Source organism: Apteryx mantelli, chromosome 5 (assembly GCF_036417845.1).
Source record: "Apteryx mantelli isolate bAptMan1 chromosome 5, bAptMan1.hap1, whole genome shotgun sequence".
In the NCBI taxonomy this organism is placed as follows: domain Eukaryota; kingdom Metazoa; phylum Chordata; class Aves; order Apterygiformes; family Apterygidae; genus Apteryx; species Apteryx mantelli.
The window spans coordinates 25267424-25283059 of record NC_089982.1 but is presented as its reverse complement, the minus strand read 5'-3'; the positions used below and the strand labels follow the sequence as shown (position 1 = coordinate 25283059).

Here is a 15636-nt window from a genome sequence, read left to right as displayed (position 1 = left end):
AGAGAAATTGCCCAGAATCATTAAGGATCTTCACTGCACACACAGCAGTAGGGCTTGGAGGTGGGGAGGGGGAAATAAGTGCTTGGAAACTTTGTGCCCACCCAGATCCGTTTCTTTACCCTAATCTGCTGACAGCTGAGAAGGAGCTGGAGGCACCTTAGGGATGCTGTGCCATTCAGGATCCCCAGTCAGCCCACCAGGTATGTTGTTTGCTTTTCAGCTGGCAGAAATGAAAGCAAAACTGGACATGTCACAGAGGAGAGTCAGTGAGCTGGAGGAAGAGAGGCATCAAAATCATCCAGAAAATGAGAGCCTGCGATACCTGGACAGAGATGGGCTGTTGCAGGAAATGGTAGGAGGATGCACTCTGTTACCCTGTTTGTTCTTAATGTTGAATGCTGTCTTGTTTTTTCTCTTTCTTTTCTAGTGAGTGACACAGTGTGGGTTGTAGCGTGGCAGTTAGATGAGCTTGTGGTGTTGAATGCTCTTCAATATTATATCCAAGGCAGTGGCTGATCTTGTTTCTGATCAGAGGGCTATGTATAGAGAGACAGTCATTTCCAAAGAAATTGGCCGAGAGCATAGTATGTGTGGGGGAGTAAAGAGCAGATTGATATGAATTCTGCAGAGATTTCCTTCCTAACTGTTCAGTTTGTGGGTGAACAACTTTGTGCCACATGAAAGAAAACACTTCAGTGATTTCAAATGAGATAGGAATGTTATACAAAATGCATGAACATATATACTGAAGGAATGAAATTCAGTTCCAGACACCTAAATTTTGGTATTGACAGTGTAGGCTTTTACATGTGAGCTGCTATCCGAGCTCCCCTTAGAGATTAGAGATGTAATCAGTACAGTCATTAGTGTTGAAAGCAGTTCAGCTGATCAGCTGTAGTTGTCTATTCTAGAGAGCTGTTCAACTCATCCTGAGGTTGATTAGACATGTCTCGAGACTCCTTAGGCATCAGCTGTTGTGTAGACTTTTTCATCTAAAGGTACATCCTGGAAGCTGAATTCCCACCCAAGTAAACCCACCAACCTAAATGATCAGCAGATATATGTCAAATGTATACACAGAAGTTTGTGTTTGCCCTACCTTACAAGCACTACAGAGTATAGTGCTTGCTAATCTCATTTGATTTTGTGGTACCTCACACTTCATAACCTCTTACAACATTTTCTGGATGGAGTTCTAACAGCTGAAGTCAGGCTTCTCTATTCTCATGGGAAACTTGATGACATGAAACAAACCTGAAACAATGTGGCAAATGCATCACTTCCATGCTCAGATAAGATGCATGTTAGCTGCCGCAGGAAAAAAAAAAAAAGTGCAAAGCCCTAAAATTTATCTTCGTAAGCAGAACATTCATCTTATTTGCTTATCTGTTATGGTATGGTCTTAGGTAAGCATGTGCTGAATTTCAAACCAATAGGCCTGTTTACATGCTTTAGAGCAAACCATATTATTATGAGCTTTCTGAATCACTGCCTGTGTTTGCCCTTTGAGTGTGGAGTCCAGTGCAAGACAATCTTTCTTTTTTGTTCATGCTACTGAGATTTTTACTTCCAACCCTTTAATGTATGACAGCTGTGAAAAATACCAGTAGCTACTTTTTGAAAGATAAAAAATTGAAAAGAGTACTGCTCATTCTTATTACATACCTGAATAATGAATAAAATAACAGTATAATCCAAAAATCTCTTAGGGGGATGAGGTAACCTGCTTGGAACTTCAGCCTTGGATCAGGAATTTATACATTATATACTCAGCCAGCAAGTGTTTCTACTTACTCTGAATTTCTTTGATTTGTGAGTGTCCTGCAAGGATGAAGGAGGCCTATCCCTTTGCAGCTGGTAGCTGCTAAAAGTGGAAAATTTTGAATGAGCAGCATGGATGCAACAGCCATGTCAGCAGTTGTGCAAACTCATGTTAGGCTATGCTGCCCCTGGAGTTAGCTGAAGAAAAAGCAGTTCCAGATGCTTATTCATCAAGATGCTTAAAGATGTGTTCAGCCAGAGAACATGTGAGCAGGCTTATTGCTTTAACGTTCAGTAGGTGCTGAAGGGGCCCAGGTTGACAGATATACCAAGGTTAAATTTGTAGGACTTTTTCTATAGCAACTAACATCCTTCATACCCTCATTTATGTTTTTTTCTTTATTTTTTTCTTGGATGATAACAACCCCTTTTCTTTTAAATGTTTTACTTGCCTCCCTATAGCCACAGAGCTGGGATAGGTTGCACAGGGCTATTGCCAGAGTAGAGTAATAATATATTTCTTCTCTAATTGCTCATCTAGACCAGCAGCCTGACAGAACCTTTTGAATGTGTTCACTCAGGCTAGCTGTTGGCCAGGTGATCAGCTGAGCCATTCAGGTAAACCAACAGCAAGGAACAACCCTGGGACAGTTTACAGGCTGCTGCTTACAGGGCTGTTTTTCCGTTTTGGTGCGCCTGGAGGTATTGCTCTCCCAGAGTCATAATGTAAATTTAACTTTATCTGTCCCCATGTACTCCATATCCCACAGAGGAAAACTGGCCGTTCTGGGGGTTTAAAAGTCTCTTGTTCTCTCTAGGTATGAGCATGTACCCATGGCCTGTAAGGAAAGACCTGACTACTCACTGGAATGTCTAGGTGCCATAACAGCCAAGACTGAATGTCAAATAAGAGGCAATAAGATAATAACAATTCAGATGGTTCAAAAACCTGAACAAACTGGAATTCCTTAGTTATAAATGGCCAGGTTCCCCAAGGTATCTCTGTCTGAGAAGGAGAACATGTGCTAGGAGCTAGGAAAAGAGGATGGCAAATGCTGTGGGAAGAATAGAGTTAAACATCTATAAGGCTTTTAGGTGGGGTGAGGGGGTGGGGGAGGAGGGTTGTTTTTGTTTTATAATGTCTGAAAACACACATACACGTATCAACTTGAGTTAGCTCCTGTACTTAAGTAATGCAGAGATGCCCTGCTAATCCTGTCTACTGTTTTTGAGAAAATGAAGTGGAACAAGTAACCTAGAACAAAGGAAAATAAAGGCACCCCGTGTGGAAGTGACAGTTTCTCCAGGGTGTTTTTTCAGTGGTTCAGTGTGCACACTGTGATTCACTTCTCATGAGCACAGACAGTAAATACCTAGTAAGAGGTAAGCCTGTTGCACAGAAGACTAATTCGTATGGTCTCCTGTGCATGGGATTGTTGGATCTTATTTCTTTATCACATAAAGCAGCTGCAGAGCAATATTTGAAAGAAATACTTTTTTTTTTTTTTTTTTTTTTTTTTTTTTTATAACAGGCCATTCTGTTACATATGTCTGAACAGCTTTGGTTTAAGACAATCTGACAAAAGCAGACTAGCGATGAATGCGTTACTCTGTGAGAGAAAGGAGGGGGGTCTTACACAGTGACATTTACTTCAGGATCTGGTTCAGATCTTAGCTCCCTGCATTGTAAATTGAAAATACTGCACTGAAAGCAATAGGAGAAGAGAATCAAATTTAAACTTTGGCAAATCCATCCTACTAATTCCTATAACACCACCTTAAAAGACTAGTGTAAATACTTTGCAAGCAAGGACAACTTCCTGGTAGATTGCTGGGGTGTAAACAGGGTAGACGCACATGCGAGGTAGTATCAAGTTCAAGTCAGCAACAACTGTGATGGGGTCAAGGAAGGAGGATTTTTAAGCCTGCATTTGTAGCTTTCTAACACTTGAGCAATACTTGACACCTGCCTCAGTTGCTCATATAGTGGAGAAAGCCCTCAGACTACGTGATGCTGACATCTGGTGTTGTCTTCAATGTTGTATGACACTGGGAGCAGCTGGGTCTCTTCTGGGCTCTTGCCCTGGCTTCTGACTCTGCCTATGTTATGAGTACATGCGATTAATGCAGGATTGGGATGATCATCTGTATGCTCCTAATCTCCTTGGCCTGCCAGCTTTATCATGCCTTTATGCAACTGCAGAGAGTGAGGATTTAGTCTGGTATGTTTTCTCTATCTTGTCATATTGTGAGCGGTCAGAACAATCTCAACAAACCTTATCATGTCAGGCTTTGATTAACCATCCACCTTCCTGTTGTCCCCAAAATTGCTGGTAAGGGAGACAACAAAAATGCAGCACATCTGCCAGACAGCAGATATTCTGAAGACTGTTCATGAAAAATGTTTCCATTTGCATTTCAGCAACCTTCTCTATATATTTTTGCTTTCCAGAAAGACATAAAGATCCTCACTGGTGCCCTCCATGAAATGAAGGAAGAGAACAAGCTCCTGAAGGAAAAAAATGCCTCAATGATAAGAAAGAAAGAACGCTATGAATGTGAAATAAGTCGTCTCAATAAGGTACGAACAAGAGTGAGCCACTGACTAGGAACTCTTCCTTTTATTATAGGGTCTCTGTTGTCAGGCACTGGCACTGTGCAGTGCTTTCCTTTTTAAAGTTGGATGAACATCCTGTTCATGGTAGCAAACTTGCAATCTGTTAATCCACAGGTCACAGATTCGGAGAGCTGGGGAAAAAAAGCAAGAGCTTAATTTAGCTAATACATGTGCATGTTGCTCTTTGCAGGTAGTAGGGTTTGCATTGGGAAGAGGAAAGTTGAGAAAAACTTTGGCTTCTCCTGTAAAACTTGTCTATGTGTCCTATCTAAGCTCTCTTTAGGTTCCCCCTCCTTAAAATGAGAAATGGCACAAAGATACTTTCATATGCATCCAGTGAAACACTACGATTAAAAAAAATTCAGACAGTTTTAAAACTCTTCTACATATGTTTTGTGTTTGAGAATAATGGCTTCTCTGCATAGGAAATATGCTCCTGTCTTTTATATATATGTATACATATATATAATTGAGGGAATTGCTGTAAAATAGCTTAAGGAGATTTTTTTTTTTTGAGCAGAGGGAAAGTAATAAGCATAACTTGGTTTAATCAGAAGATCACATAGAGCAGTGGGTGTTTTCTAACAATTTTGTATTTCATGGTGAACCACAAATGCTTCCTGAGGAAATGCACTGCAGTAACCATTGCTGTATAACTTTAAGTGATGCACAAGCTAGAGCGCCATGACGTGAAAGTCAAGACAAAAAGAGTAATGTTGCCATATACAAAAATCTGACGGAATTTGTGGTCTATAGCTCTTTTTAAAATGCATCAGCAGGACTTGCTCAAAACCTTAGTGTGACTTTCATTCAAGGTCTTGTTTGTAAAACACCTTGCTTCAATGTTTTATTTTGCTTTATTATAACCTTATAATGTTGTTGGGATGAGGATAGATGGGCAATTAAACCACACTTGTAAATGAAATATCGATTTTATGTAACACGGTTCCCCACAGAATCACAGAATCGCTGAGGCTGGAAGGGACCTCTGGAGATCATCTAGTCCAACCCCCCTGCTCAAGCAGGGTCACCTAGAGCACATTGCACAGGATTGCATCCAGGTGCATTTTGAATATCTCCAGAGAAGGAGACTCCACAACCTCTCTGGGCAACCTGTTCCAGTGCTCTGTCACCCTCACAGTGAAAAAGTTTTTCCTCATGTTCAGATGGAAGCATCTGTGTTTCAGTTTGTGCCCGTTGCCTCGCGTCCTGTCGCTCGGCACCACTGAAAAGAGTCTGGTCCCATCCTCTCGACACCCTCCCTTCAGATACTTGTACACATTGATAAGATCTCCTCTCAGCCTTCTCTTCTCCAAGCTAAACAGGCCCAGCTCTCTCAGCCTTTCCTCATAAGAGAGATGCTCCAGTCCCCTGATCATCTTTGTAGCCCTTCGCTGGACTTGCTCCAGTAGTGCCACATCCCTCTTGTACTGGGGATCCCAGAAGTGGACACAGTACTCCAGATGTGGCCTCACCAGGGCTGAGGAGAGGGGGAGAATCACCTCCCTCGACCTGCTGGCAACACTCTTCCTGATGCAGCCCAGGAGACCATTGGCCTTCTTGGCCACAAGGACACATTGCTGCCTCATGGTTAACTTGGTGTCCACCAGCACTCCCAGGTCCTTCTCGGCAGAGCTGCTTTCCAGCAGGTCAACCCCCAACCTGTACTGGTGCATGGGGTTATTCCTCCCCAGGTGCAGGACCCTGCACTTGCCTTTGTTGAACTTCATGAGGTTCCTCTCTGCCCACCTCTCCAGCTTGTCCAGGTCTCTCTGAATGGCAGCACAGCCCTCTGGCGTATCCGCCACTCCTCCCAGTTTTGTATCGTCAGCAAACTTGCTGAGGGTGCACTCTGTCCCTTCATCCAGGTCATTGATGAAGAAGTTGAACAAGACTGGAGCCAGTACTGACCCCTGGGGGACACCGCTAGCTACAGGCCTCCAACTAGACTCTGTGCCACTGATCACAACTCTCTGAGCTCTGCCATTCAGCCAGTTCTCAATCCACCTCACTGTCCACTCATCTAACCCACACTTCCTGAGTTTGTCTACGAGGATGTTATGGGAGACAGTGTCAAAAGCCTTGCTGAAGTCTAGGTAGACAACATCCACTGCTCTCCCCTCATCTACCCAGCCAGTCATTCCATCATAGAAGGCTATCAGATTGGTTAGGCATGATTTCCCCTTGGTGAAGCCATGCTGACTACTCCTGATCACCTTCTTGTCCTCCACATGCTTGGAGATGGCCTCCAGGATGAGCTGCTCCATCACCTTTCCAGGGATGCAGGTGAGGCTGACTGGCCTGTAGTTCCCTGGGTCCTCCTTCTTGCCCTTTTTGAAGACTGGGGTGACATTGGCTTTCTTCCAGTCCTCAGGCACCTCTCCTGTCCTCCATGACCTTTCAAAGATGATGGAGAGTGGCTTAGCAATGACATTCGCCAGCTCCCTCAGCACTCGTGGGTGCATCCCATCAGGGCCCATGGATATGTGGGTGTCAAGTTTGCTTAAATGATCTCTAACCCACTCCTCCTCCACCAAGGGAAAGTCTTCCTTTCTCCAGACTTTCACTCTTGCCTCCAGGGTCTGGGGTTCCTGAGGGCTGGCCTGAGCAGTAAAGACTGAAGCAAAGAAGGCATTCAGTAACTCTGCCTTCTCTGCATCCTTCGTCACCAGGGCACCCACCCCATTCAGCAAAGGGCCCACATTTTCCCTAGTCTTCCTCTTGCTACTGATGTATTTGAAGAAGCCCTTCTTGCTGTCCTTGACATCTCTCGCCAGATTTAATTCCAAACGGGCCTTAGCCTTCCTCGTCGCATCCCTGCATACTCTGACAACGTTCCTATATTCCTCCCAAGTGGCCTGTCCCCCTTTCCACTTTCTGTATACTTCCTTCCTCTGGTTGAGTTTTGCCAGGAGCTCCTTGCTCATCCATGCAGGTCTCCTGCCTCCTTTGCTTGACTTCCTACTCATAGGGACGCACCGCTCTTGAGCCTGCATATGAGCGTAATGCATTACTGATTTTCTGTGTATTTGCATTCTTCAAATCTAGTGTCAGGAGTATGCGTAAGACTGGAAGGGGGACCCTCTTTGCCCTTTTAAGTCTAGTTCCCTGCTATTGCAGGTTCAGTGACTTGAAGTTCTTGTGAATTTTCATAAATCGAACAACTTCTACCTTAAAAATACCTAAACTGCTTCTACTGTGCTTCTGCTGGAAAGCTATTCTAGAAGTGTAAACCTTTTTTCGATAGAAGCTTTCATCAGTTTTGTTCTGTCTGAATTTGTTTTGGTTTGTCTGGCCAGATTATATTCATTTATTCTCAAATAGATCTGTTCCTTGCATTACCCTTGCTCTTTTCCTATAGGTGCACAGAGCAATCGTATTTTCCGTAGGGTCACTTTAGCTGAGCTCTTCTGGTCTTTTAAAATACACCTATGCCTGCTAATATGCACAGATTTTCATCTCAGTCTTTTTAAACTGATTAGCTCCCAGTTTATGAATGGTATTACTATTTGTTTTTAAGGACATTACACTTTTTACATTCAGCTTCATCTAACTTTGATCCATTCATGCAGAGAACCCAAAGTATCATGTTTGATTTGATCCTACTTAGATGTTTGCAACATTGAAGTGGTATTGCAATGCCAAAATAGTTTGCAGTGCCATGAGTCGAGTTTGTTGACTTTCCTGTAGCTATTTCCTTGTTCACCATATAGTTTAAGTACTAGCCACATTTCTCTCAGACTTAATTGATAACTTTTTTTGGCACCATCTCAAATGTGTTATTAAAACATAGGCTGATTAGCTCTAGTGTATATCCCCTGTTAAGAAAATCTGTCCTTTTATGAAGGATACCAAGTTAAACAGATATGCCCAGTGCTTCATTTCATCCCTCTTCTCATGTCCAAAGCTATTCTCTTTAAAATTCCTTCTCAAGCCTTGCATGCTCTTGATGTTAGATTGAGATGTGTAGTTGCATGGACCAATTTTCTCATTTTTAGCTTTGGGAACCACATTAGTTATTTTTCAGTCAAACACTTCCATTTTGATGTTGACAATCTCAGAAAACTCTTGTGCTGCTAGTCTTGTAATTTCAGGTTCCAATTTTCAATACTTCTGAATGAATATTATTTAACACTACATTAAGTTAAGCTGAGTTTAACTCAATAAGCTGCGAGTTCTTTCTCATTTGTATGTGTTCCTTACTGTTAGTCATCCTCTGCCACTGCCACAGTGCTCTGCATCATCATCCTTATTGGAAACTACTGTCTTTAATCCTGCCTACAGCCTCACTGCATAGTGCCTTCCTCCTTGTACTCATTTTTATTTTTATAGTGAAAGAACTTTTTATTGTTTAATTTCTTTTAAGACATACAGCTCAGTTTGACTGTCTGTCTTACCCTGCACTTGTATTTCCAAAGGGCAGCTTTTGCTGGGGATCAAATCCTTTCTCCAGTCCCTAAAGGCATTTTATTTCTTCTTCTTGAGATTATTCATCTATTTGTCTCCAAAGCCTTTTCTTATATATATTTTCAGTTTCTCTGAGATAAGATTTTCTGATTATTTTTTGCACTTTGGCCTTTAATTAAGTAGGAATAGCCAAATGATCAGTGAAAATTGCATCCAGAACGGATTATAGATGACATTTAGAATTTTTGTCATTTCTTAAAATTGCTTATTTGAAATTAAGAATCTTAGTTGCAGATTTAAAATAGCTTAGTTTTCCTTTTAGTGTCCCATGCTCACTTTATTCAGTTTTTTATAAGCAGCAGATCTGCAATATCTTAATTTCTTACATAAATGACTAAAATAGTCTTACCTTTGTCATTTCAGAGGTGAATGGAATGTTAAGAAAAAAATATTCCGGCATATTTTTAAAGCATTAGCTTTAGTAGTGCTTAGTTTCCATTTTATACCTGGGACTACAAATCTCATATAATGACATAATTCCCAATAAGTCACTGTTGATCTAATAATAACATTACCATGACCTGAATTTGACTTTTTTCACATACCTAGCACTCTTTAGACTATCTTTGTAATCTTTCCTCACAGATTTAGACCCTAAACCGATTCAGCTTTATTCATGTTGTCATTTCTTATTTTATTAGAACTGATAAAACAGGATTTCACAATGTTGCTTCCAAATGAGGTTTAAAAAAAGCTGCATCTGTTTCTTATCTATTTTTAAGCTTTTGAGGTTCCTATTTTCTGGATTTTTCAAGCTTTTTCTCCATAATCCTGAGATATAGAACCTCCTCCTCCTCAAAAAAAAAAAATCTTTCCGAATACTTCTATATTATGATATGATTTTAGGAAGAGAGCTGCAAGAAAAATAGTCAATATAGTGACTTTTTTTTTTTTCAAGAATCAGGAGAATTGTCAACAGTTTATGAGCAGAAATTAGAAAAATAAACTGAGGGAGGCAGAAATTTCTTTGCAAATGACAAAATGTTCTTCCAGAGATTTTCGGAAGTATTCACACATGTTTTAGATTTGACACTACATATAGCACCTAAGGATGGGAGGGGCAAGTAAGGGAAATCTGTAGGAAATGAGGACTGTGGAAGGCTCCTAAATAAGCAGTGAATTTTTCGTAGTGAATGTGCACAAGGTTATTATAACAGAGAGCTGTGTCTAATTATACTATAGGAGGAAAATTCACACGTTCCTTCCGTTTGTGCATGTGCAGACTAGTGCTACAGCAGAGGCTGGGAGGAAAACTTGTTTGAATTGATACCACTCATAAAGTACATACACATGCTTTCATTTTTAAATGTGCATTACCAATTAGTAACATCAGGATTGCTATCATCGGTAAAATATACATGTCCTAGTGGCAAAGTTTAAACAGAGAGAGAGGTGTGTATAACAAAACAAAACAAAAAAACCCCACACAACTGGATGGAGCAGAAGACTGGGAAAATTGTATGTTGCAAAGACACCACGACATTGCTACCTTTTGAATTAGAGCACCTGAACCACTTCTTTTATCATGAAGGTGGTCGAATATTAGAACAGGTTGCCTAGAGGGGCTGTGAACTCTCCCTCCCTGGAGATGCTCAAAACTCAACTTGATGGGCCCTGAGCAGCCTGATCTAACTGGCCCTGCTTTGAGCAGGGTTTTGGACTAAATGACCTCCAGAATTCCCCTGTAACCTAAATTGCTCTTGTGATTCTGTGACTGTCAGCAGGATTAAGACGTATCTCCCATAGACAGAGAGAAGAATAAAAGCATGTTTCACCCCTATGTGTGCCAAGCAGTACACTTACAAGCCACATGCCAGGGAAAGGATTTGAGGTGGACTTGACCAGGGAACATTTCACTTTCGGATGTACTGTGGTCCTGTTAAACTTTACTGACCCTTGCTGCTGTTGGCGATCTGTTCCCAATCTAAACAACATCTTGTAACTTGTTTTTGTTACTTATTTTACTATTTGTGCAGAGTACTGAAATGTCATTTCTTAAAAGCACTTAGCAATGGTTCAGAGGGGCAAAAGGAGGCTTAATCAGCAAGCTACCTGAACAAAGCTTCATCCCTTCATGTTTATGTTGAACCTTATTCATGCATTGACATGGTACATATCTCTTCCAGTATTGTACCAATCTGTCTTCTTCAGTTGTCACAGACAGCTGCTCATCAGATAAAATGCCTCCCTTTTCTCTTCTGCGTTCCCCATGGAAGGTGTCTTTGTTGTTGTTTTTTGTTTGTTTGTTTTTTCTTTTAACACTTCATGGAAGATGAAATATGTGATATTAATGCTTTGGTTACCGTAGGTACTGGTTCTCTCAAAAGCTGTCAGATTCCTGCTCTGCCGCTCCCCCCAGCCTGAGAGAATTATTTTTCCCCATTCTCTTATGAGATGAAGAGAGCATGGCCGGCCAGGGGTTGCTGGGGAGAGTTAGCAGGAATCGACCTCCCAAGAGGGATAAAGTTAAATGGGTAAAGTTAACCCAGTCCGTATCTTCCTTGAGAGGCATTGAAAGGTACCAAAACCAAATGGTGGGTGTTTGTGTTAGAGTGAGTGAGATATGTGTGAGCGTAATGTGTATTTATAGACAGAGAGGAGTAGAAATTGTTTAAAAATCATTCCAGTCCAAGGGAGAGCAGTGGCATACTATTAAAAATAAATGAAGTCTGCGAAGAACCGTGGCAGAATTTGACTAAAAAAGAGAGTAGCTGTAGTATATTAGTGTAGTTGTGTATACATGACTCCCTCTAGTGGTAGGTTATAGAGACTACATAACTTCCTTTCAGCCAGAGTTTTGACTTTGGTTCCTGTTGTGGAAATTTGTATTCTTAGTACAAAAAGTGTTTGAATCAAACTTTACTGTAGTCACATTTTTAGGCCATGACTGAATATTGCTTTAATTCTTGGGGTTTTTTTGGCCTCTTCTGAGTTTAGACACCTGGTTTTCCCCAAATTCTGATGTGCACTGGGAAATGGTATTTCTGAATGAGAGTTGCAACTCTAATTTTCGTACGTAAATGTAGTTATAGCTGTAAATAAAAGCACAGTCTCCTAAACTACACTGTCTCAAGTTCATGGATGTAGTGCGGGCACTTTAAAAATTTGGACCTAGACATGTATATTTGTATTTCACAGTGTTTATATCCAGTTTATATCATTGAAACAATTCCAAGTGAAGGAAAAAAAAATCCTTGGCTCACTTTAATCTGTAAGAGCAAACATTTTCATGATTTAAAAAGAATTTGTTTGATGTGGTGAATCTCAATATAATGAGTTTGCTGTTTTACGTTGCAGGCCCTTCTGGATATGTTGAAAAAGCAACACTCCTCTGTTCTTGAGACTCCTTCAGAAAAGTTTGACAGGAACAGCCTTGAGGACATGCGAACTCAACTTGAAGTTCTCAGACAGCAGGTGAGAACAACTGGAAGTAAATCTGGTTGAACTTAAAGCAGTGTCGTTTTGCCCTTTCTCCTAAGAACTGTGTCTGGTAGAATTGCTATATACTGCTTTTGAAAGGAAGAAACAGTTTAGCTATAGTCCACTCAAATGGTGGGTTTTTGTTTTTGTTTTGTTTTTTTAAGATGCAGTCATCACACCATAAAGTGAAATTCAGTCCTTGCAAAGGACTGGAACAAAGCCTTGTGTCCATCTTGAAGCATCAGAATGCAGAGGTCTCATGACCCTCAAGGATGTCCTGGTAGCTCTCTGTTAGGGATGAAGTTTCATCCAGGGAGAGAATGCTAAACTTCATGAGTTGCCTATGAATCTGTTACTTGTGTCTTCTGCTCCTTATTTCTTAGAAGTTGAAAGTTTAGCGAATTATATAAGAATCCTACTTTTGGAAAATCAGTGTTTCTTGGTATTGCAGTTCAAGGTGTGAGGTAAAACATTTGCATCTGTAACCTACATACCGGTCAGTATAGAGAAGCTTTTTTTTTTTTTTTTTTTCATTTTGAACAATGTAAGTTCTTTGTGCACTCTTTCTTTCTATCTCTCCATATGAAAGAATCTGTTTAAAAACATGATACTCTTCAGATAATTTTACATTTTAGGTCTGTCATCCTGGACAGTGTTAGAGTTAATGTTATTGACACACAAATGGATGTGATCCGAATGGGAATTTTATTCAGTGGGAATAAAATACTTGTTTCTGTCACGTTTGACAGCAAAGCCAGATTTTGCTCTCTAATGTAATGCTTGCCACATGCTTGAGAATAAAATCCTGCACTTGATTCTACAGTAATGACTTATTTCATTCTACACAATAAAATAGAGTAAACCAATTTTTTTCAGAATTCTCATGGGGAAACCATTTTATGAATGTATTTTTCTAGTTGTATAAATCAATACAGTCAGTCCAGACTTCCCTCTGCACGAAATGGAGCGGAAGGCTATAACTGTATGGAAGAGGAACCCGTGAGACAAACATGAACGTGACAGAGTCCCACCATAGTTTGGCTGTCATCAGCCCATCCCTGGCCACTACACAAGTGATGAAGGCATTCACTCCTTGGGAGGGAAGTGTTCCCCCTTTCTCAGGGCAACAGAATATACAGCACAAATGTGATAGTTTGTTCCCTTGCAATCTCAACAGATCATGCAGCTGGGGAGAGGGAGGGAGGTGAGACAGCAGAGAATGAATCAGAAGAAATGAAATGAAGAAATACCTAGGAGAGAAGCGTACAGAAGAACAGGGGTGCAAGAGACCTAGATTTCTGTGAGTGACAGCTATGCCTCTGCTTCTGAGGGTCAGCACCACTTATGCATCCTTCAGGTATAGGCTGTGGAGCTGTCTCCAAGCGGCCACACAGAAAGCCTGTGTTCTGTTTTTACACAGTGTTATTCAGGAAGGGAATTATATCTAGTCGAGTGCAAAAAAACCTTGCAAAAATTAGCTGCAACAGGCAAGTAATGAAAATAATTAATATAACACGGGATTGGCTATTTTCTTTTCCTGCGGTATTAACGTTTCTTTAGGCTTACTGTGAAGTACTGATGCCTGCAAAAGAAAAACTAGATCTGTACTATGGGCAATGCATGAGCAGCAGCAAGCAAATTCTTTAAAATAGCCCATCAGCAGGCTCTAGTGACCAGCTGAAAGGACCAGTTCTGATGGTAATCTCCACATCAGTGTGGGTTTTGCTATATCTGTCAGTAGAAGTGCCACCAGTCTTGAAGTTCTGATCGGGTAGATGCCTGCCCATAAGTTGCCTGGCTTAGTTCTTTAGCCAACCACCAGTTAACTTCTGGGTTTGTATTTTGCTTCTGAAACCATGCACTGTGTGTCAGGTGATCAGATTTTTTAAAATGGGATGCAGTGCTATGACTTCAGTATTAGGTGACATAACAAGAGACAAGCCGTTGCATCCCTCGGTGATAAAAGGCAGCTTATCATCTAGTGACAGGATCAAACCTCCCTATTTCCATTTTGCACTGTGTAAATAATCTTCCCCTCTGCCTCCAAACCGAGGCAGGTAGATTTTTTTGGGCTGCAGTTTGAGAGGGTGAATCAGAACTCCCATACTGCAGACAAAAGATACGTGGGCAATTACTTTTTCCACATACAGTTTCTAATATCTGGGGCAAGATGACCTCCTGTGGATTTTTTTTTTTTCTTCTATGATGCTCCAACAGAGGTCTAAATTCCATGACTGTCCTGACCAGTCCAAGTCTTCTGGCCATCCTGTCTGTACTTCTGAGGCCATAACAGTGATCAGAAAGAAATCCCTAATAATGGCTCTTAATACTATCACTTGTTCTGCAGTTTAATCCTTTGGGCCACACCTTCACTGGAGAGCTGAAGCTGTGAAAAAGGTACAACTGCAGACAACTACAAAAAGGCATATGGCAAAGTAACATCAAGGCCAAGCTTGTCACATGGCATTCGGTGGGTTGTGAAAAGAGCAGAATGTTATTTTATCATGCTGGCTCATCAATAGGTTGTGATAATGAAGTGATAATATTCTGTCAGACTGCATGATAAAAGTCAGTTTTCCCTGTTTTGCCAGTACCTCCCATCTGCTACAGGATGCTAACTGCTTGCATCCGAGATGCAAGGTGGGAGTTAAGTGTTCATAATTGAAGGGAAAACTAGAAAAATTACTGGCAAAATTTTTGTCTACCGCTGTTCATCCCTTAGGAATTTTCATGTCCTTAGTATTTGCTATCTTCTTTTTAATCTTTAAAAATGGATATCCCTTAGTCAGTCTTTTAAATTACAAAGGCCTATGAATACTGAAGCTGTGGACTGTTTTGATTGATGTGTACCATTGGAAAATAGCCATTGCTTGTCACTTTATAATCTTTATAAAAAGAGACAAAGGAAACCCTTTGGGTGCAGAATTCTGAACAGGGATCCTTTTAGGATGCATTGCATTGCTCGTCAAATGTTTAAGAAGTAACCAAACAAAAAAAGTAGATGAAAATTGCTATTGTGGCTTTACCAAAATTCAAATACTCAATGATAATGATTGCAGGTACAAATATATGAAGAAGACTTCAGGAAGGAGAGATCTGACAGAGAAAGACTTAATGAGGAGAAAGAAGCACTGCAGAAAATTAACAAGGGTTTACAGTCTCAACTGAATAAACTAAATTCTCAGGTATGAGTCAAAAGAAAGTTACTATTGCCAGCACATGTGCATTTTATTTTTATTTTCTCGCTTTTCACACAACCCAAGGCTTTCTGGCTTCCATTAATTGACATTGGATTTTATGTGAGGTCACCACCTGGGATGAAATCATTCTGAAGTAATGCCGTAAGAAGATCAGAAATGATTAGAGACTTC

General features: G+C 40.8%; 1 protein-coding gene across 1 annotated transcript in view; it reads left to right on the top strand.

Moving 5' to 3' along the window:
- Positions 1-15636, top strand: part of TNIP3 (TNFAIP3 interacting protein 3) — a 55958-nt gene that overhangs the window by 23266 nt on the left and 17056 nt on the right. The window contains exons 6-9 of the mRNA XM_067297094.1: positions 221-352; positions 4214-4342; positions 12143-12259; positions 15325-15450. Of these exons, the coding sequence (XP_067153195.1) occupies positions 221-352; positions 4214-4342; positions 12143-12259; positions 15325-15450 (504 nt within the window). The remainder of the gene's footprint in view (positions 1-220; positions 353-4213; positions 4343-12142; positions 12260-15324; positions 15451-15636) is intronic.